At 38.9% G+C, this 23,125-nt stretch overlaps 1 protein-coding gene across 1 annotated transcript in view; it reads left to right on the forward strand.

Moving 5' to 3' along the window:
• CATSPERB (cation channel sperm associated auxiliary subunit beta) overlaps positions 1–23,125 on the forward strand; it is a 127,726-nt gene that overhangs the window by 36,370 nt on the left and 68,231 nt on the right. The window contains exons 6-13 of the mRNA XM_067736863.1: positions 4,549–4,698; positions 10,589–10,684; positions 10,824–10,942; positions 12,260–12,292; positions 17,191–17,257; positions 17,555–17,601; positions 18,008–18,160; positions 19,534–19,686. Of these exons, the coding sequence (XP_067592964.1) occupies positions 4,549–4,698; positions 10,589–10,684; positions 10,824–10,942; positions 12,260–12,292; positions 17,191–17,257; positions 17,555–17,601; positions 18,008–18,160; positions 19,534–19,686 (818 nt within the window). The remainder of the gene's footprint in view (positions 1–4,548; positions 4,699–10,588; positions 10,685–10,823; positions 10,943–12,259; positions 12,293–17,190; positions 17,258–17,554; positions 17,602–18,007; positions 18,161–19,533; positions 19,687–23,125) is intronic.

The raw sequence follows: 23,125 nt of genomic DNA on the forward strand, positions 1-23,125 counted from the left end.
CTGAGAAAACCATAATTCAGAAAGAGTCATGCCCCACAATGTTCATTGCAGCTCCATTTACAATAGCCAGGACATGGAAGCAATCTAAGTGTCCATCGACAGATGAATGGATAAAGAAGATGTGGCACATATATACAATGGAATATTACTCAGCCATAAAAAAAAATGAAATTGAGTTATTTATAGTTAGGTGGTGGACCTAGAGTCTGTCATACAGAGTGAAGTAAGTCAGAAAGAGAAAATCAAATACTGTATGCTGACACATATATATGGAATCTAAAAAAAAAAAAATGTTTCTGAAGAACCTAGGGGCAGGACAAGATAAAGATGCCAATGTAGAGAATGGACTTGAGGACACGGGGAGGGGGAAGGGTAACCTGGGATAAAGTGAGAAGAGTGGCATGGACATATATACACTACCAAATGTAAAATAGATAGCTAGTGGGAAGCAGCTGCATTCACAGGGAGAACAGCTTGGTGTTTTGTGACTACCTAGAGAGGTGGGATGGGGAGTGTGGGAGGGAGATGCAAGAGGGAGGAGATATGGGGATATATGTATATGTATAGCTGATTCACTTTGTTATACAGCAGAAACTAACACACCATTGTAAAGCAATTATACTCCAATAAAGATGTTTAAAAAACAATACTAATGGCATTTTTCACAGAAGTAGAACAAGTAATTTTAAAATATATATGGAAACACAAAAGACCCTGAATAGCCCAAACAATCTTTTTTTTTAAACATCTTTATTGGAGTATAATTGCTTTACAATGGTGTGTTAGTTTCTGCTTTATCACAAAGTGAATCAGCTATATGTATACATATTTCCCCACTAAAACAATATTGAGAAGAACAATGCTAGAGGTATCATGCTCCTTGATTTTAAATTGTTGTACTGTAAAGTTATAGTAACTAAAACTGTGGTACTGGCTCAAAAATCAGACACATAGATCAATGGAACAGAATCAAGCGTCCAGAAATGAATCTACATTTATGCATTCAATGCATCTACCGAACAAAAAGGGAGGCAAGAATGTACAGTTGGGGAGAAGACAGCTTCTTCAATAATTAGTTTTGGGAAAATTGGAAAGCTACAGGCAAAAGAATCAAACTGGACTAATTTCTCACACCTTATACAAAAATAACTGAAAATGGATTAAAGACTTAAATGTAAGACCTGAAACCATAAAACTCCTAGAGGAAGACGTAGGCAGTACAGACTTTGACATCAGTTGTAGCAGTCTTTTTTTGGATCTTTCTCCTCACACAAGGGAAACCAAAGCCAAAAACAAATGGGACCACATCAGCTATTGTAAAAGGCTTTTGCACCGCGAAGGAAATTATCAACAAAACCAAAAGCCTACTGAATGGGAGAAGATATTTGCAAATGATATATCTGATAAGGTGTTAACATCCAAAATATACAAAGAACTCATACAGCTCAACATAAAAAAAAATGAAAAACCTGATTTTAAAAATGGGCAGAAGAACTGAACATTTTTCCAAAGAAGACATGCAGATGGCCAACAAGCACATGAAAAGATGCTCAACATCATTGATCATCAGGGAAGTGCAACTCGGAACTACAGTGAGCTATCACCTCACACCTGTCTGAATGACTATTATTGTAGAGTCAAGACGTAACAAGTGTAGGCAAGGCTGTGGAAAAAAGGGACCCTTGTGCACTGTTGATGGGAATGTAAATCGGTCCGACCACCGTGGAGAATGAATAATTCTTAAAGGTTGCAGCTGCAGAGAGGAGGCCAGTGTCGTCGGGGCACAGTAAATGACAGAGTGGTGTGGGGTGAGTGTAGAGAGACTGGCAGAGACCACGGTAAAGTGTGGATTTTATTCTAATTATAATGAAAAGCCACTGGAGTATTTTAAGCAGGGCAGTGATAAATTCCGACTTCTGCTCTATGAAAAAGATCACTTTGGCTGCTGTGTAGAGAACTGACTGTCGAGGAAGGAGGACAAGAATGGAATAAAGGAAATTGGTTGGCAGCTGTCACCACGGTCCACGCAGGAGATGGTCTGGGGTACTTGGGCTGTGGGACGAGCAGTGGAGATGGTGAGAAGTTAGAGTCTTCAGGATACAGTTTAGAAGTAGAGCTGATATGACCTCTGGGTGGACTGGGGATGAAGGACACAGATATTAAGGATGAATTCTAGATTTCTTACTTGAGCAATGAAGTGGATGGTGGTATCATTTTCTGAGATGCTGAAGACATGAGGAGAAAACATTGGGAAGTGGCAATCAAGCATTAAGGTTAGAGTTACAGTTGGGAACCTTTCTTCATTACCTATCTCAAATGAGATGTTGAAAAATATTGTCCCTACTTCCTCATCTCTGATCCGGAGTCCAGACTACTCCACTAAAATTGCTCTTAATACAATCACCAGTCACTTTCACATTGGTCACTTTTCCATCTCCTTTGTAGCTTCTCAGCAGTCAAGACTTTTGATCAATCCCTCATTCTTAAAACGTTTAAAATAGACCACATGGGTAAAGAGGCATTTTCGATTCAGTGCAATCATGTCCTAGATACAAGCTCAAATCTCCCTATCCTTTAAGATCTGGTCATTAATTGTACACATATGCTATACCCTGGAAAGTCAACTGCCTTACCCCAGATTTCTTTGAATTTCAGAGTGAATTAGTTTGGTTATAAATTGTTTCTCTTCTTCTTCTTGGCTGTCGCTGTGCTACACTATGTCAACCCAGATGGAAACTTAGCTCCTTTTCTTGCTTTGCACAAAGTGAAGCATATATCACCTAAAGTCTTTGGCTTTGTAGCAGATTTTATTGAGAGTTTGATGAGGAGATGGAGGAGACTCACGATGCAGAAATGTAAACAGCTACAGAGTGATTGTGTCTGTATTCTTAAAAGTCCTTTGACTGTTTTTGAAATTCGGACAACAGTACTCTGTCAAACTGTCCTTGCTTACTTTTTGTATTCTCTTTTCTCATTTTTTCAGAAAAAAAAAATCCTCCCATTTCTCATGCTTTAAAATTTGACTTTATCCAGCTCCAACCCTTTGTATATCTAAGAGTAGATTGCTGCACTGAAGGGTTGGAGATGTCCTACCTCTGATTGGTTTTTCCTATTTGTCCCTCCCTAACTCCTTTGTATCTTCCAGAAATCCTTCTAAGTGTCTTGGCCACTGATGACAACTTTCCCTGTTCCCTATTGCTTTTCTAGATTTATTCTTATTTATATATATATCTCCTGCTCTCTATGGGATTGGGAAAGTGAACAGAAAGTAAATGTGTGGCCTCTCAAAGCAGAAGTTATTCTCTATGCTATAAATGTGCAAACCCTGTGATCCAGCAACTCCATTTCTAGAGATAGATCCTGTGACCAATTGTATTTTCCAAAGATGTTCAAAGCAGTATCTCCCACCTCACCTGCTCTTCTGCAGTATGACCTTGCCAGGCCCCCTTCAAGAAAATTAGACTTCATTCCTCCTACTCTGGAAAATAAGAATCAACAACCTATTTTTAACTGATGAAAAGTGAGGTAATACACCCATTTTTTAAAACAATGGAACAGTTCCTTTACATAGTGCCTTTAAAACCCATAAAAGAAAGCAGTTATGAATCATCAGAGAAATGCAAAACAAAACTACAATGAGGTACCACCTCACGTGGGTCAGAATGACCATCATTAAAAAGTCTATGAATAACAAATGCTGGTGAGGGTGAGGAGAAAAGGGAACCCTCCTACACTGTTGGTGGGAATGTAAGTTGGTGCAGCCACTGTGGAAAACAGTATGGGAGTTCCTCAGAAAACTAAAAATAGAACTACCATATGATTCAGCAGTCCCACTCCTGGGCATATATCCAGACAAAACCATAATTCAAAAAGGTACACGCACACCTGTGTTCATAGCAGCACTATTCACAATAGCCAAGACATGGAAACAACCTAAATGTCTGTTGACAGATGTACAGATAAAGAAGATGTGGTACATATATACAATGGAATATCACTCAGCCATAAAAAATAACAAAATAATGCCATTTACAGCAACATGGATGCAACTAGAGATTATTGTACTAAGTGAAGTAAGTCCAACAGAGAAAGACAAATATCATATGATATCACTTATATGTGGAACCTAAAGTATGACACAAATGAACCTATCTAAGAAACAGATCATGGACATAGAGGATAGACTGCTGGTTGCCAAGGGGGAGGGGGGTGGGAGAGAGACGGATTGGGAGTTTGGGATTAGCAGATGCAAACTGATATATCTAGAATGAATAAACAACAAGGTCCTACTGTATAGCACAGAGAACTATATTCAATAGCCTGTGACAAACCATAATGGAAAAGAATATGAAAAAGAATGTATATATATGTATAACTTAGTCACTTTGCTGTACAGCAGTAATTAAGACAGCATTGTAAATCAACTATATTTCAATTTATAAAAATTAAAAAAAAACTTTTTAAAGATAAAAACAAAAAAGAAAACAGTAGTGTTCTATTTTTCAAGAGTGCTGCCACAACTCAAACACCAAAACTTGATTTCCACAGAACCTATTCTTCAGTGGAAACTTGGGACTATAATGACAAAAAACGACATCAGTAAATTATATCCACATGTGGTAGATCTCAAAACGGCAAAGTGCCCATGTGCCAATGATGTAGTGTTACTTGGCTTCATTATGAACACAACACTTGATGGTAAGTTTGCAGCTTTATTCAAATTTGGAGGTGGTGTTTTGTATTTTATTACAGTGGTGTTTAACTGGCAGTACAAGTTAAACACAGAGGCGTAATGGAGTGAAAATGTCTCCAAAAAACACCTAAGAACTTACTCTTCATCACTTTCCCTTATCTACTTGCTAGTGTGATAAACTTTTTTCTCTGTGACTTTTGCCACGTTACTAGTGACTTTAGTGTCTCTCCAAATTTCCTTGATACTCTGCCCTCTGTTAATATGTTCCTCCCTCCCAGAGATTATTCATTGCATTTCTAATCCATCTTCTATGCCTGCCGTACGTGAATAGGTAAAGTTGTTCTAAGGTATCACATTATTTTATTTGTTACATATGTGTTTTTCAGTTACTGTTGTAATATTTAATAGCATCCTTACACATTTCAATTACTAATCATCTTGTTCTAGTTTGTTTTTCTTAGGTGATTGATGAACTCCTAGTCCCCAAATCTAATAAATATGAGTGAAAAAAAGAATTAAAAGATAAGAAACAAAATTTTATTACTCATAGATTATATGTGTATCTATATAAATATCCAAAAGAATCAACAGACAGACTATCAGAACAAATATGGGAGTGCTATGGAATTGAGGAACATATCAACAATATACAAAAACCACTCCACCAAAGAGTAATTAAAGATTATAATTTTAAAAATCCTATTCAGAAAGTAATAAGCCCCAACAGGGACCTAGAAATAAACAAAAAACGACTTGCAAGGCCTGTTGTATAGAAATTATAAAACTTTAATGAAGGCTATAAAAAAAGACTAAAAAAGATATTTTATGTTCATGAACAGGAACTTCTGGTATTGTAAAGATGTTAATTCTCTCCATGTTTATCAATCAGTTTGATACAAGTCCAAGCAAAGTTACAGCAGTATTTTGTGTGTGTGGAAATTGATAAGCCAATCCCAAAATTCAGGTGGGAGAATAAAGCAACATGAATAACAAACATAATTTTAAAGAAGAATAAAAAGCACAATAGGTTGCCTACCATGACTTATTATAAAGTAATAGATTCAAGCAGTATGCACTGGTATAGGAATAGACAGATAGCCTTGCCCCAGATTTCTTTGAATTCCTAATGTCTTGCAGTCTTTTAGGTACCTCTAGCTTGGAGTGCCTGCTTGTGCTGAATTAGTTCAGAGAGCCTGTGTCTCTTTTTCCTCTCTCTCAACCAGATGGAAACTCCTTTTCTACCTTTGTTCCACGGATGCCAGGCTAGGGCCCCCTCCTCCCCTCGGTCCAAACCTGCCTTACTTTTGTGAGTCACAGGAAAAGAGCCAGTCTCTGCATCCTGCCACACCCCTGAGAGTCATAGGAGAGAAGGGGCAGTCTCAACTCCTTGGGGTCTCACTCACCCGATCGCTTCAACGTCTCAAGAAAAGAAACAGTTTGGAAACCTGTTTTTAGATGAAACCACCTTTTCCCCCAACTGGCCCCCACTGCGCTGAAGCAGAAAGTAAGTTCCCACAGTATCAAGCCTAACTAGCAGTTTCTTTGTGAGGCCCTGGTTTGTCCACACACTGTGTTTCATCCCACATGGAGTTAATGGTGGGAACAGGTATAGAGGAGCCCCATGTGTTCCAGTTTCGACTTATTACCCACCTTTCTCCTCTATGGCACTCCTAACGCCATCATGACTCTCACCCAGTTCTATGTCACCACCAGAAACCTAAGTCTCCAGGTCACTTATGGTTACTCTATCCCACATACTGTTCTGGACTTCCTTTAAATTCACCCAAACTTCTGTCCCTCTCCATCTACCCAAATCCATTCATTGGAATTTGTGGTCTGTCATCAGCAAATTCCCCTGTACTACTAATCTTTTCTCAGAATGGTCCCTTAACTTTCTTGCCATAAAGAATAATCTGGCCACTCCCAGTTAACATTCTTTCCCCTGCAGCCCTCTCACATGTCACATGCCCGAGTCTCAAGGGGCATTGTCCTTGTTCCTTAAGGGCTACTTATTAATAATTACTCCTGTCTTCTCATTCAGAATGCCCAGCTCCTTTGAACTCAAACTTTACTCCCTCTAACTCTTCTTGGTTGGCAGCCTATGATGACCTTCCCATCACTCACACTCATGGATGAGTTTAGCGTCTGGACCCCTGCCTTCCTCTGCACCTTATTTTTGTCACTATGTTTGGTGATTTCACCACCCATATGGACCCATGCTTTCACGACCTCCTCTCCTCCAATGATCTTTCCCCCATCTTACTTCTGTGGTCATTTTCTTGACCTTGTTGTCTCTGATGTTACTGTCTCCAAAATCTTCACTACAACCATCTCACGCTCTGCCCACTACCTTCTATTCTTTCAGTCTACCCTAGTACTCACACTCTGACATCTCTTTGATTTCATGGAGACTTCAATATGTTGTTTCTACCACTTTTTTCACTCCTCAACATCCTTAACTTTTTCACCATAATTTTCATAGTCTCTCCTTATAAATACTTCTGTAACTTCTTTGCCTGCACAATCCCAACTCTCCTTAAAACCACCTCTATGCCACTGGAATAGCAGAATATTACTAGAAAAAAGTTGCATACCAGTCTCACTTTAAAATTCCACGAAGTGGTCTCACTATAAATTCATGATCACAAGTCCCAAGTGGGTACTCAGCACTGCCCAGAAATCTTATCTCTCTTCCCTGGTATGTTTATTTTCCCACTCTGCAAAATGACCTTGTCACACCTCTTCCCACTCCTCAAACACTCTACCTCACCTCCTTTCCTTCTCCGGTCTCAGCTGTGCCTTTAATACTTGATGTAGAAGACTAAGACTGATCGCAAGGCACTCCATCATCGCTCCTGTGCGCATCTGCCATCCTACTTGCCTTTGTACTTGTGTGCTTTGCCTTCTTGCCTGTTGCATCGTGAGAAGTGTCTCTGCTGCTACCAAAGGCCACTCCTCACCTCTCGTGTCCTGCATCCCATTCTCCCCAGTCATCTGGAGAACCTCGCTCCTGCATCTGTCCCGCAGTTCTCACCTTTCTGTCCCGTATCATCATGCTTTCCCTCTTTACTGACTTAGAGGCATTAGCATACAAACATACCCTAAAATCCCCCATCTTAGCCAAAATCTTCATTTATCTCACTTTACCACTATCCCTCATCCCTCTGTTCTCCTTCAGACAAAATGTATGGGAAGAATTTATTTTAGGTGGTGCTACATTTTCCACCTCCCATTTTATCTTCGTTTCACTGCGTATCGGATTGTTGCCATCACTGTTCTGAAACAATTCTTCCCAAGATCGCCTGTGATCTCCATGTTGCTGATTCCAACAGCCAATTCTTTATCCTCATTCTACTTTCCCTCCCAGCAGAATTTGACACAGTTAACCACTTTATTTCTCCTCAAAACACTTTATTCTCTTGGGTTCTTGACACCACCTTCAGTTACATTTATCTTACCTCATTGATCACTCCTTAGTTTTCTAAGCCTGCTCTTTTGTTGTGACCTCTGAAGTGTCGATGAAATGGGGCTTTGTCCTCGACTCTCCTTCCTTATGTAACCAGATTCTCTCTGGGAAACTTAATCCAGTCCTCTGGTAATAATGCTACCTTCAGGCTAATGATCCCTGAATTTGTATTTCTGGTGCTGACCACTTCCTTGAAGCTAAATTCCTATATTCAGTTGTCTGTTTTATAATTCCTCTTGATGCATCTCAGCTATAACAAGTCTAAGCCAGAACTCTTGATTCATTCCCTCTAAAATCTGTTCTCCTCCAGTATTCTTCATCCCAATTCATATCCAATTACTCAAAAATCAAATCTAGTGTACACTCTTGACTGTTCTTACTCTGATGGCATTCCAGGACGATGCCACATCCAGTGTCTATCCTCAGTGTGACCACTTCTCTCCTCTGCTAAAATCTTTGTCAAGTCAGCACTGGTTTTCCACGAGACTAATTCACAGCCTCTTAAGTGGTCTCCCTGTTTCTAAACCCGGTACAACTCACCCTCCCTACAGCCACCACAGTGATCTCAAGTGTAAAACGAATCACATCATTTTCCTGCTTCAGACATTCCAGTGGCTTCCCTTTGCCCGTTAGAATAAAATCCAAAATCTTTGCAAAATCTGCATCAGCTTCTGTAACCCTGGGATGCAATTGTGGCCAGTGTGTCATAGAGAGTGGCCTATAACTTAATTTCAGGCTAAAATATCAACCAGAATAAAGCATTTATTTTACTGTTCCATTAAATATTTCTAGACTCTGCAGGAATCCGGTCATGTGATATGCTGGATACCTATAATCATCCCCACTTAGAATATAGTGCAGTTTATCTGCAGAACTAGATTTCATGCTTAGAAAGGCACAAGCTTGTCTTTAGCTTTCCTCTTTCTGGAAAAAGTGGATGATGATAACATTTCCTTCTACATCTTTCCCTACACAGAAAAGAGCTGGGAGTTAAAACACACACTTCACAATACGAGTGATCCTACATTCATCTTTTGGAAACAAAGCATGTGCATTGGATTATCAACTCTCTTCAGGCTCCCTCTACCCTCCACCACCCCCACAGTTATGCCTGTTGACTAGACTTCAGATTAATGTTCTGCATTTAAAACACAAAAGACTCAGAACTTCCCTGGCGGTCCAGTGGCTAAGACTCCGCGCTTCTACTGTAGGGAACGTGGGTTCGATCCCTGGTGGGGGAACTAAGATCCCATGTGCTGTGTGGGCGGCAGAGCCAAATAAATAAATAAATAAAACCAAAGAACAAATATTAAAAAAAAAAAAACTAGGTAAGAATTTAAAAAATAAATAAAACACAAAAGACTCTAAGCATTCCTAGCTATGGCCAAGGAAAGGTGAGACCAAGGAGCAAAGCGCTTTCACTATTTCCAACATGCTCAGCCTCCTTTTAATAAGTTCTCATAAGTTTTAATTGGTTTAATATTCTCATATTAACAGGGTTTTTTTCTATTTTTAAAATCACAAATATTAAAGTAAATCACTTTATAAGTAAATCAAACATAGTTTCTTCCCTCTTGGGGTTCACATTTTAATTTTCTTCTTTGGAGTTTTTGTACTGTTGACCATAATTATATTCTTGAAATAGGAACATATTTTTGCTTAGAAGGATATTGTCAGGGAGGGAAAGCTCTTCCTGTACCCTCTTAGGTTATGATTGGGGGCCTACCAATTAACCAAGACATAGCAGGAGAAAAGACATGCAATTTTTATTAATATTTATATTCACAAGAGTTCACAGAAAAGAAATTCAAAGAAGTGGTTAAACTTGGGGACTTATGTACCATCTTAACAAAGGAAAGGGGTCTAGGCCTCAAGGGACAAGAAACTGTGGAGAAGTGACAAGGAAATATGTGGGTGGACTAATGGGAGATAAGAGTTATTTTAGTAAAGTCTGTGTATGAAAACTCATCTTGGTGTCAACTCCCTGTCTCTGGTGATAAGATTGCTCTCTCTTCTCTTCCTGATACAGAGTGAGGTGGTTAGAAAATGCCCTGCTTTTAGGCAGGCAAGGGGAGGCACAGAACTCTTCCTGCATCAGTTGATTCTCAGTTGCCTCCAGCTCAAAATAATCCTTCTGCCAAAGTGCCATATTCTGGGGGTGGCATATTCTGATCCCCTTCAATACAAAACAAAATCCTTAATAATTAGATGGTTGGCTAAACTCCTGTGGTGTAACCCAAGTTACTTTATCTTCCAATGCTGGGGGAAGTGAGATTCAAACTGAAGGAGGGGAGTTGAGGCAGGGGTGGAGAGTGGGCTGGAAGGCGAGGCAGATGCAGGCTCTGCCCACTAAAGACCTAGCACCTTAGGAGTTGGTTATTCACTTTGCAAAGTTGTGTTGCCTTAATTTCCCTTTTCTCTCATGGTAGGTGTTTACATAGGCCTCAGCTTTTCTGGATTTTGGAATTATGATGATACCACGTGGTATAACCTGACAGACATGGTCTCTTCCCAAGTTGGAGAAGGTAATTCCTCTAACAGTGCCTTCATCGTCAGCATTTCCTTTACATCAACACTTGATGGATATTTATGAAATGTCTTTGCTTTGCTGAGGACGTCACTTTTTCCTTACTTTTTAACCCATGGTATGATTTCTTCCTTTAGAACTCACAGAGCTTTCCATGGTGGATATGGTTTTAACAAATCATTTTTTAGTTATCCTCACCTCTTTGGGTCTTTTTATAAGTGGAGATCTTCGCTATCCATCCTCCTCTGTCTTAATGGTAGGTGAATTGCTCTGTAACTAATAACCTTAAATATCTTCTGTGACATAAAGTAGAAATAGTGGATACTTGAGTTATGTGTGGTGTATCTTAGAACTAAAATGCTTCTTCCTTTTAAAAAACGTAAGAGCGTAATATAGTGACATTTTCCTTTGCCTTATAGTGTTGAATACATCATTTGGAAATGGTGCTACCTTTATTGCTATACAAATTTATGAGGCGTTTCAAATAATTCATATAGAAAATACCCTATATACTTATAAATAGTCATATATGTTCCCAAAATGCTTTAAGGTACATAAAGCCAGATATAATATTACAAAATAACATAAATTAAAATTATGTCCTTCTGATGAGTTTTCTCTTTTTATTCTTAAATGGCTGTATCAAAGCTTCGATACCACGTTTTTTGTTTTAAAGCACTTCCTCAACTTCTGCTTTGTCACTCCCATCTGCTCCAAAATAAGGCATTGAAAAGAGACATTAATTAATAAAGAAATAAAGTAATTAAAAGTAAGTTTTGGGATTGAGAGAAGGAAAATCAATTCTTAAATATGTTAATAAATAGCTCTCAAAATTACCTCAACAGAAATAAGAACAGTAATAAAGACTTAGGAACAGTAGGAGAAAAGATTGGGGAAGTGTAGAAGGGATGATTGTATTGGTTAAGAAGTAGTTATTTCTTATACATGGTAATTATTACCTTTTTTCAGGTTTACAAATATTCACAACCTTCCTTCTTCCTCATTATCTCTAAGAAAGTATCATTTGTTGCTCAGACAACTAATAGATTTGGCCTTTTCTGTGCTTATCATGTGGTTGCTAAAGAAGAGAGTTGAAACAGCCAGGAGCAGTGACCTGAGGTCAAAGCACAGAGAGTTAGGTGTGGGCTGTACATCCTGAGGGCCTGGTCGAGGAGCTGCACTGGGCTGGGCAGAAGACAGAGTGGCCATGGAGAAAATAGTGGGATAAGGATGTGCCTTCCTAAACCCCAGTCGGTGGCCGACCTAGTTTCTTCCTATACACTTCTTAACTCCTCCATTTAAATCATTAAAAGGTGGGGTTTTGAACTCAAATCCTTTCTGGAATTAAGTTAAAGTATAAATAAATTAATCAAATGGTGGAACAAGGCAAAGACTGAGGGGGAAATCTCCAAGATACCCTGCAAACTACTTAAGAAGCTGGTTTTAGTGTTTGATACTCCTAACTGCTGGGATGTAAAAAACGTCATCTCCTTTAGTATAATTTAAATTGCTGTTTTGTTATGCCTTCTGATTTACAAGCAAAGATTAAAATTCCTTTTTTTCTTTCTTCTAGTTTTCAAGGGCAGACTTTTGTGGTTTCGAAAGGGTAAGAAGCTTTCAATTTCCAAGGGTTGGTTAAAAGATATGTTTCCTTGGTGACCTAAGAGATGAGGTACAAGACAAGAATTCATAATATAGATTATTATTGCTGATACTATAATATTATTTACAGTTTGAACTAAAAAGATGTATTTCCAGTAACCATTAAGCAATGATACCCCCTTCTGTTTCAAAGGAGGAAATGCCCCCTCTTTGTCTCTGAGGTGGTCCCCATCCCATCTTTATATGTTCTGTCCAGGATTGCTGTGGTTGTTCAGTGCGTTCTGCACAAGGACACCCAGCTGAAAAGATAGCGAGAGCCGAAATATGGCTAACACTTGACTCCCCAATCTGCTTACCCCCCACCCCCGTGTGGGTCTGTGCCTACCTTATCTTTCTTTTTTTTTTTAATAAATTTATTTATTTTATTTATTTATCTTTGGCTGCACTGAGTCTTTGTTGCTGCGCGCGGGCTTCTCATGCGGTGGCTTCTCTTGTTGCGGAGCACAGGCTCCAGGCACGCGGGCTTCAGTAGTTGTGGCGCACGGGCTTAGTTGCTCTGCAGCAGCATGTGGGATCTTCCTGCATCAGGGCTCAGAACCCGTGTCCCCTGCCTTAGCAGGCAGTTTCTTAACCACTGCACCACCAGGGAAGTCCCGGGGCACTCTTTCTAATTTGATACAAGTACCATATAAGCTCTGATTCTACAGCTCTGATTCTGGATTTTGTTCCATCAGTTATCTCCCCTCTCTGTTACGAGGTCAAGTTCTGAGATTCAACTAAGTCATTCCCATCAACATATAAGCATGCTTTAGTTTGGAAAGCACAACAAAATTATGAGCATTTCTAGCCTTTTGCCATGTCTCCTCCCAATCCTGTCCTCATACAGGCCTGTGGACACACACCCACCTGTGCATACACACGCACACTCACTCACACTGTCTAAAGCAAAGGGGCACTTACTTCTCAGGAAACAAAAGGAACTGACTTCTTGCTGTATTGATTGGAAGAAACGTGAAGCTGAGAACTGGGAAGGCCAGGTAGGCAAAAGTGATTTACATCAGAAAGAGCAAGGGGGAAAACTGTCAAGAGAGAATTCCAAACCTAGCTAAACTATATCATTCAAGAATGAGGGTGAAGAAAAGAAATTGTCACAGATAAGGCATCAGGAGAGCTTACTATCCAGAGACTCCCGTGAAGGAGTGGGATGCCAGAAATAAAGACAGACCTAGAAATGTAAGCTGTAAGTGAGACAGGAACCTTGTTTGTGCTTTTTACCAGACCTAAGCCTGCCCTTCTTTTTTTTATAGCTGCAAATATTCCGTTGTGTGAACTTAACCAGAGTTTACTTAGCCTGTCTCCTATTGATGGATACTTGGGTAGTTTTCTAATCTTTTGCTTTTGTATTACAAACAATGCTGCCATTAATAATTTATACCGAACAAGTTTGTACATGTCTGGGTATATCAGTACAATACATTCCTGGAACTTGGATTCACACATCAAGGAGTAAATGCTTGTGCAATATTAAAAGACAATCACAAATTGCCCTTCATAGAGGTTTTTACCGTTCACAAGGATATTAAAATAAATCCTCGTGAGCTAAAATGTTTCAGCAAAACACAGGGGTTTCTGGTAGTGATGAGGGAGAGGGGAACTACAAGTGTCCCAAAGATAGTGAGGTCGTGTGGCAGGGGAAAGAAAGGGGGAAGTGAACTTATTCTTAAAAGTATAGGGATTTACCTTTGGGAAAGACATCTTCTAAAATGATTGAAGGAAGGATAGTAAGAATGGGGTGTATGTGGCTGTCCAGCCAGGAATTTGAAGGAGTTAATACTTGGTGATTTATTCATTCACTTATTCATCTATTCAACAGATGTTTGTTGAGCCAGGCTTATTTAGACAAAGAAGATTCCATAGTGAGCAAGACAGATAAAGTCCTGACTCTCCTGTAGCTTCCCATTCTCCTGAGGGAGCTAGACCATGAACAAGTACACAAATATATGCAGAATATGATTGTAGAGAGTAACAAGGGTTTATTGAAATTAAAGCAGGAAAGAGAAGTAGAAAGTGAAGGGAAGATAATATTGTATTTAAGCATGGTGATTATAGCAGGCCTCTCCAAGGAGGTGAAATTTAAGCAGAAACTCAAATGATTTGAAGAAATGATTTCGACAAAATATGTCCAGACAGAGGTGCAAAGGCCCTAAATTGGGAACTTGGCGTGAGGCAAAATCTGTTATACATCTATACTCAATGTATATTGAGTGCAGTATGCAGTCTCAAACCTCTCAATACCAATTGCTGTCATTTGTCACCCTATTTTATCCATTGAGCCCTCTGACTAACCTCACCAGACTTTAGGTTTTGTGTCAAGAACTATCCTATTTACTATTGTATGCTATTATTAGGCTGCCTTGTAGATAGGCTGTCTCAATAAATATTTGCAGAATCCATGAGTGAATAAATGAAGATGGACAGGAGTCCAATCTTGGATGAGCTTAGTAGCCATGCAGCATGGAACTTTGAGCAGTCATATACCTCTCTGGGCCTCAATTTCTTCATTTTAAAATGGGCATGACAATATCTACCTCTTAGAGGTGAAGTGATTAAATAACATTACATAAGAAAAACCTCAGCCCGGTTCACGAATCAAAGTAGCAACTTAAAAAAAAAAAAAAAAAAAAGCTGGGTTTTCTCCCCAGACAGATAGAAACTTCTGAAGGCAAATGACAGAAACCAAACTAAAACTGATTTTAGCAAAGGAGAGGAAGTTGTTGGCTCATGTGAACAGGGAATTCAAGGAGTGAATGAATCCAGCTTCCAGACATGACTGGATTTAGTGCCTAACAGATGTCCGTCCAACCCTGTCTTCTCAGCATTTGAGTCTGTTTTCCTCTACATTAGCTTCATTCTCAGTGGGTTTTCTCCAATTGTCAGTAAGAATAGCCACCAGGTTTATGTGCCATCAGTTTAGCACTCCCCACAGGAATAAAGTATCTCTTCCCCGGTGGTTCCAGCAAGCCTCAGCGCCGACTCATTAACCTGACTTGGATATGTGTTCATTCCTGACCCACCTTTGTGACTCTAAATCAGGCCTGGGGCATGAGCTCATCCTTGGAATAAAGTCAGCCTGATCAGATTAAATTATCCCCAAGGATATTCACTGGACTATTACGAGTTTTATTCCAGGTAGGAAAAAACAAAAAAAAGAAGGGATCTAAAGAGTAAAAAAGGAATCAGGGCCCGATAAAGATTCTATACTAATTGCCCAGCTATAATCATGATAGTTATGGCATCCTGAAAAACTGCAGATTAATATGAGAACTCAAAAGCTCATTGATATAAAACCATAGGTTGAAATTCAAATAAATTATTGTCCACTCCATTTTAAAAGGCTTTTTTGTTTGTTCAGTGGTTTTATCAATATATAATTCATATAGCATAAAATTCACCCACTTAAAGTGTACAATTCAATGGCCTTTAGTATATTCACAGAGTTGTGCAAGCATCACCACAATCTATTCTAGAACATTTTAAAGGCTTTTAATGCACAGATTATGCAGATTTTATTACTGGTCTTTAAATATGTAAGAAGGTCTTCCTTTTGTCTCAACAATAATATGAGAGTCAGAATCTTCCTATGTTGACCAAAAAAATACACAGGGCTTCCCTGGTGGTGCAGTGGTTGAGAGTCCGCCTGCCGATGCAGGGGACACGGGTTCATGCCCCGGTCCGGGAAGATCCCACACGCCGCGGAGCGGCTGGGCCCGTGAGCCATGGCCGCTGAGCCTGCGCGTCCGGAGCCTGTGCTCCGCGATGGGAGATGCCACAATGGTGAGAGGCCCGCGTACCGAAAAAAAAAAAAAAAAACACACACACACAACCTAGAAGTTGAGTTATGTTTTATTCAGTGGACAAAACTGAGGACATAAGCCTGGGACACAGACTCTCAGATAGCTCTGAGAGACTACTCCTAAGAGGTAAGGGAGGAGGAGGATATTTAGGAGTTTTTGCAACAAAGACCAGGTAGTCAGAACATCAAAAGATTACTGTTAATTAAAGAAAACCAGATATCTCAAGTTAAGGAATTTAGTCCTTTTTCTATGTACGGAAAGATGCAAGAGTCTGGGCTCCCTGAAATCATTCCTTTGATGTGCACCTCAGCTATCTGGGGCCAGTATCCTGTGCTTTGTCATCCTGAGTCTCCTCAGGGTGCATCCTTGGGAGGTGGCTGCAGTGACTGAGGGCTTGGCAGTGGGCAGCTCATTTGTCTCCGTCCTGAGTTCCCTCAGGGCTCACCATCGGAGTGGCTGTACTGGCTTGATGGCTGCAACATCCTTTGTTTACTGATATGGCAGGCAACATTTTTTCAATGACACCTATAACAAAACCATCTCAAATTCTTGCATATAATTCATATCCAACATCTATAATCTTGCCTTCTTGGAAGCTTCTCCTGTATGACCAATTTTCCAAAACATGTATTTTGTGGCTTTTTTTCTTATTGCTTCTTGCTGCTGTCAGGCCTCTGGGAAGTCTCCTTAAACCTAGCTCAGCTGAAGGAGAATAAAAGATAAGCATGTGGCCCATTTTAACTGTAATGAAAGATCAACAGCTCCTGAGAGCCTCGGAAAGACAGCTCATAGATAGTAGCATCTTCCATTAACATATGTCAATCATGCAAAATTTCTTTTTATTCCTTTTTTGTGTGTTGTTCAAAAAGCATATTCTTGTTTCTTGTCCTCATTCTACGAACTTTTATTTTGCTGGCATACAGTTTTCCTTTTTTTATTTGCCTCACATCCCTGAACTATTGAACTTTTAAAATTTCTTATAAGTTTTTCTATTTTTACATCTTAAGGCTACATATTGCCTAAATGACATTTTTGTTTATTTATGTAGGTTGACTACATCAAAGGAAAACTGTGGTATAATGAAAGATGTTTTGCTAACAGAGAACATTTTGAAGGTAAATTTTAGTTAAAGAACTATTAATAAGCTTTTTTCAACATAGCTAGCATATATAGATTAGATAAAATGAAATAAAATAAAAATAGAATTAAATATAAAGATAGGTTTGTTTTGTATAAGTTAATGGCCTAAAACTGGGGGAAAAATTAGTTTAAATCTGACACAATAGGCATGCCCTGTTGTAAGTGCAAGAAAATTGTATTGTAAATGATACAATTTAATTGTATCATTTAATTAGTGATACGTTTAAAAATATAGATCCTACTTATAATTTCTGTACCTTTATATTTTATAGTTGATTATGTTACTATCACCTTTGAGAGAAACAGGACCCTAAGTGAGGTATGGTATTAAATATTTCAAAAAGTAAGAAATTTTATGATGCATGATTTCATAGGTTGTTATTAACCTAAAAAATGGCAATTTTTAGACTCAAAAGCTTAACAATCATTCTTTGCTCCCAGTGGCGCCTGTACTTAGATTTAATGGTAATTAGCTAATTATGTTAAATCTAGACCCACACAGTGGTTCTAGAAAAACAATCCATGCCAGAAAGGGATGCTTTACAGTGTTTTCTAGACTCATATCCCCCAGAAGAGAAACACAGGTATTAAAGATATATCACTATTATTTGTGGCCAGTCATGACAACACAATTAGTGTAGTTCATTAGTTTATTTGCCTGCAAGAACTAATTAGGACTTCTTTAGTTCAAGAATGGCATTAACTTTTCCTTTGTCTTTTTGTAGGCAAGCTCTTGTTTTTATAGTAAAGAACCATTTCTTGAATGGTTACCTTGCTTACCCCCCATTTCAAAAGGAATGAAAACTATTCTTTCAACTGTGGTAACATTTCTTGTTGACCAAGAGCAAAGTTCTGGAGTCTACCTCTTCCATAACCAGGTAGGCCTTATAGCCCAGAGGTGATTGCTGTTGACACCACAATAGTGAAAACTTACCTTTGCAAAACTTATTTCCAAGTTCTTTTTATCTTTGACAATAGAAGGTGATAAAATTGGCTACAGTGAAATTATTTATGGTTAACAATATAGTTTGATACTTCATAGATGTCTTGCCTCTTATAGTCATTCAGTTTGATGAAAATGGAAAATACAGAGCCGTTTGTGTAGTAATGCTTCTTTGCTTATTCTTCAGGAGAATGTAAGCTGAGTTTGGTCTATATAAATTTAAGTGTCTGTAGAATGGTTAGTTTAAATGAACAAAAAGTGGAACTAGCCCTACCCTCATGATTTTAGGGGAGAAAGAAAATAATTTTCCTCTGCCCTCTTATGTTCAGTTTTAGGGGCCCTGCAAATTAAACTGACAAAAGACAGATTAACAGGAGAAAAGAAAACAATTTCTTTATGCATGCAGGGCCCATACATGCGAGTGAAAGTCAGTGATGAATAATTCAAAAGGTAGTTAAAATTTGGAGGTTATATGCCATCTTAATAGTTTAAGGGGTTGAGTGAGAAAGGTACTTAAGGGAAAACAAATGAAAAGATAATGGTTTACAGGAGAACAAACAGGAGGTAAGGAAGTTTGTGATGTTTGTTTGTACAGGTATGCGTGGTCTTTCCGTCTCCTTCAGGGCCATGAAACTCCCCTGGAGAAGGGATTTGGGGTAGGTTTTGTTCACATTCTGCCTTCTGGGAGTAGATCTGCTCTGAACAGGAATTAATGGCAGCCTTTTATCCCACAAGTTGCTGCTTTTCGTCAGATAAGGGAAGGATTTTGTCTGCATCTCTTGAATCTCAAATATCTTCAGCTTAAAATAATCTTTATACCAAAGTGGCATGCCTTGGGGGTGCATATGCTGATCCCCTTCAAAATCATGATCTGACAGAATTGGAGTGTGGCCTAGGCATCCACACTTTTAAAAAGTAGTTTGACATTATAGTTATGAGCATGGGCCTTGGAGTCTGTTGAGTTCAGTAATGATTCTACAATAAATCCCCCCATGACATTTATTATTTAATAATAATAATAAAATTATTATTAATTAAATTATTATTATTAAATAATAAATGGGAAAATTATTTAATCTCCTTTACTTCATGTTCAACATCTATAAAGTAGACATGTATGGTGGGGGGAGGCAGAGTAAAGAGATACCAATAGTTGCTAATCCTTCCAGTTCTATGCTGTGTTAAGTGTTTTGTTGCTATCTTAATCCAAATCCAAGTAACAGGAAACTCTAAAAATTGTAACATAGACTAGTACTATTGGTGGAAAAATTCTTATGATTTGCTCCTGCTTTGTTTATCTATTTCTAGAAAAATACCACTGTCTCTGTGAGGATCCTAAAAAACAACAAACCAAGATTAATACAAAAATTTCCAATTTTCTTTTTTCCTTCATCATTCTCTTCTCCTGTTGGAATGACATTCCACCCACGAAGCCATTTTCTGTATGCTTATGGTAATCAGGTGTGTATGAAACTTCACACTCTAGTATAGATGTAGATCATTCACTTGCTCTATGCTGAGTGGTTATACATCAAGTAAAGAACAGGGTTGCTCTGATGGTCAGGGAGGTGGAAAGCCTGATGAAGAGAGAATGAGAAGAGAGGAATTAGTGACAGTGAATACAAACAAATATTTTGCAAAGTTTTGCTGAAAAGTGGAGCAGGGAATTGTGGCAGTGTTTGAAGAAAGAAAGGTCAAAAGAAGAGTTTTTTTAAAGATAGGAGGAATTACGTTGTGTGCTTATGGGACTTATTTGGTAGAGAGGAAAAGCTGACGATGCAGGAAAGAGAGGAAAGAAATTTCTGGAGTGACATTTCTAAAGAGGTGAGAGGAGATGAGGTCTATGAACTAGTGGAGAGATTGGCCTTAGGAGCACAGACAGTTGTTCTATAGTAACGGGAGGAAGGAAGGGTTTTCGGGTTCAGAAGCTCGTAGGTAGGTTGGTAGCTATGGTAATGGAAGTTGTGGGAATTTATCTTCTATTTTCTCAACAAAAATCAAAGTTATTGTTTACTAGTGAGGATGGAGGAGGAATGTTGAGGGGTTGAGGAAAGAGAGAACAGAGTAAAATAGTTGCCTAGGAAGATGGGAGAATGAACTGAGTAAGGTAATCCAGTATGATTGCCTGAGCTTTGTGCTCATGAATTCAGTATGTGACCAGTTCAGCATTATCAAATGTTCTTTTCCACATTCAACTGTGGAAAAGGCAGGGGGTTGTATTAACCACAATACAACAGTTTCTTGGAGTTCTACCAAGAAACTATTAAGAAGTGAAAAAGCATACAGAGGGGAATGCAATAAGACAAAGGAAAAAACTTAAGAAATCAAAGGCATGAATTTTAAAAAGTAGCGAACAAAATCTATTGACTTGCAGAAAATCTGATTGTCTATATAGAAAATCTAAAAGATACATACAAATTACTAAAACAAGATGGGAGTTAAAGTTAAACTAGGCAGGAGGTAAAGTCGATTTCATTTCTGCACACGATCAACAATAAATTTGAAAACACAATTTTTAAGACACTATTTACAATAGCAGAAACAAAGCAAAACAAAACAGAAATCCACAAACAAAAACTCTAAGTACCTAAGAATTAATCTAAGAAAAGATTTCTAAGACCTATATGTAGAAAATTATAAACTTCACTGAAGGACATTTAAAACTTTATAAAGAAATGAACATAAACATGCTTGTGGACAAGAAAACTTGACTTATAATACCAATTCTTCCTTAAATTAATCTGTAGATCCAATACAACTCTAATCAAAATCCCAAGATTTGTTGTAGAGTTTAAGTTGAGTCTAAAATATATATGGTATATGTCAATTATACCTCAATTAAAAATTTTTTTAAGTAAAGCAAAAAGAAAAAAAATAATTATACATGGAAAAACAAAAGACCAAGAGTAACCAAGACACTTCTGAAGAAGAATAAGAAGGAGGGACTTGTATTACCAGATATTAACACTATTTTAAAAGTTGTAATAATTTTGGTAATGCAGTTTTGGGCCAGGAATACACAAATTGACCAATGGGTTAAAATAGCCCACAAGTAGACCCATGCAAATCTAGAATATTGATAGAGGCCAAAGTGACATCACAGGGGGAAATAAGAGACTGCTCAAAATGGGATGGGAAGTTTGGTTATACATATGGAAACTGTTGAAATATATCCCCACACTGCAACATACATCAAGCTCAAGTTCTGACAGATTACTAATTTAAATATCAAAACTTTTAGAGGGAAAGAAATGAATATCTTTCTGAACTCAGTGTGGGAAAGCATTTTAAAACAAGACTAAAAAAACAATAACCACAGGGCTTCCCTGGTGGCGCAGTGGTTGAGAGTCCGCCTGCCGATGCAGAGGACACGGGTTCGTGCCCTGGTCCAGGAAGATCCCACATGCCGCGGAGCGGCTGGGCCCGTGAGCCATGGCCGCTGAGCCTGCGTGTCCGGAGCCTGTGCTCCGCAATGGGAGAGGCCACAGCAGTGAGAGGACTGTGTACCGCAAAAAAACCCAAAAAAAAAACAATAACCATAAAAGAAAAAGAGAACTTCACCTTCATTAAAAAGAAGAATTCTGGATCAGCAAGATGGCAGACTAAGAAGCTTCAGGCCATTGCTCTTCCACAGAGACACTGAGTTAGCAACAATATACAGATCAGAGTACCTTTACAAGAACTTTAGAGACCAGTTGAGAAGCTACAGCACCCAGACCAACATAAAACCAAAAAAGGAAACAAAGGGGTGGGAAAATTTGCAGTGTTTGCCCATCTGTCCTGCCCCCATTCAATCTGGCATGGCACAACCAGGAAGAAACCTCCCACACCAGGGATCCTCCCTTGGAAGAGAGACAGAAGACTGGGCCTTGTGTCCAACATTCTGGCTTGTCTGGGGGCTGCTCAAGGGACTGGTTTCTGTCTTGCCTAACTCAGAACACTGATGCAACATGCAGCATTGTTTGGAAACTGCTGAAAAGGGGGAGTAATATTGACAAGATGGCAGGCTAGGAAGTTTCAGACCCTCACTTTCCCCCAGAACCACAAAGATAGCAATATACAAACCAGCATACCTTTGCAAGAACTCTACAGGCCTGTTGAGAAGCTACAGCACCCAAACCAAGCTAAAACCAAGAAGGGATTCCAGCAAAAGGGATAGAAAAACTTGCAGCATTTTGCACATATATCCATGCCTCTCCTCCTATTTGGCTTAGTGCAGCACAGCTTGAAGGAAACTTCCCACACCGAGGAGTCTCCCTCAGGACAGAAACAAAAGAGCTAACAGTGCATCCAGTGTTCTGGCCAGACCAGGGGCTGCCTGACAGACTGGAATCTGTCTCACTTGACTCAAAGCACTGATGGAACTGGCAGCCTTGTTTGGAAACTGCTGAAAACAGATATGATCACTACAGCATGTTAAAATTGCAGTTCTGCAGGCAGATGCCAGCGGCGGCAAGAGCTTATGGGCTTCTGAGAAGAAGCAGGGATAAGCAGTTTAGGGAATTTGAGACAACTAAAAGCACAGAACAAGCCAGAGAAGACACATCCTCAGAAAGGATTTCAGAGGTCCTAGAATCTCTAACTGGGCAGATTGGTAAAGGTCTGCATAAAGCCAGTCCATAAAAACTGGAAATGTGGTTGCTTTATCTGATGCCCAAGTCTCAAAACAACAACAGCAACATCAGAAGGCATACAAAGAAACAGGCATACATGATCCAATCAAAGGAACAAAATAAAACTCCAGAAAATGACCTTAAAGAAATGCAGATCTATGAGATGCCTGACAAAGAATTGAAAACCACTGTCATAAAGGTGCTCAATGAGTCAGACAAGAACACAGATAACTAAGTGAAATCAGGAAAATAATGCATGGACAAAATGAGAATATCACAAAGAGATA

The sequence above is a fragment of the Pseudorca crassidens genome, chromosome 1 (assembly GCF_039906515.1).
Source record: "Pseudorca crassidens isolate mPseCra1 chromosome 1, mPseCra1.hap1, whole genome shotgun sequence".
Lineage (NCBI taxonomy): Eukaryota > Metazoa > Chordata > Mammalia > Artiodactyla > Delphinidae > Pseudorca > Pseudorca crassidens.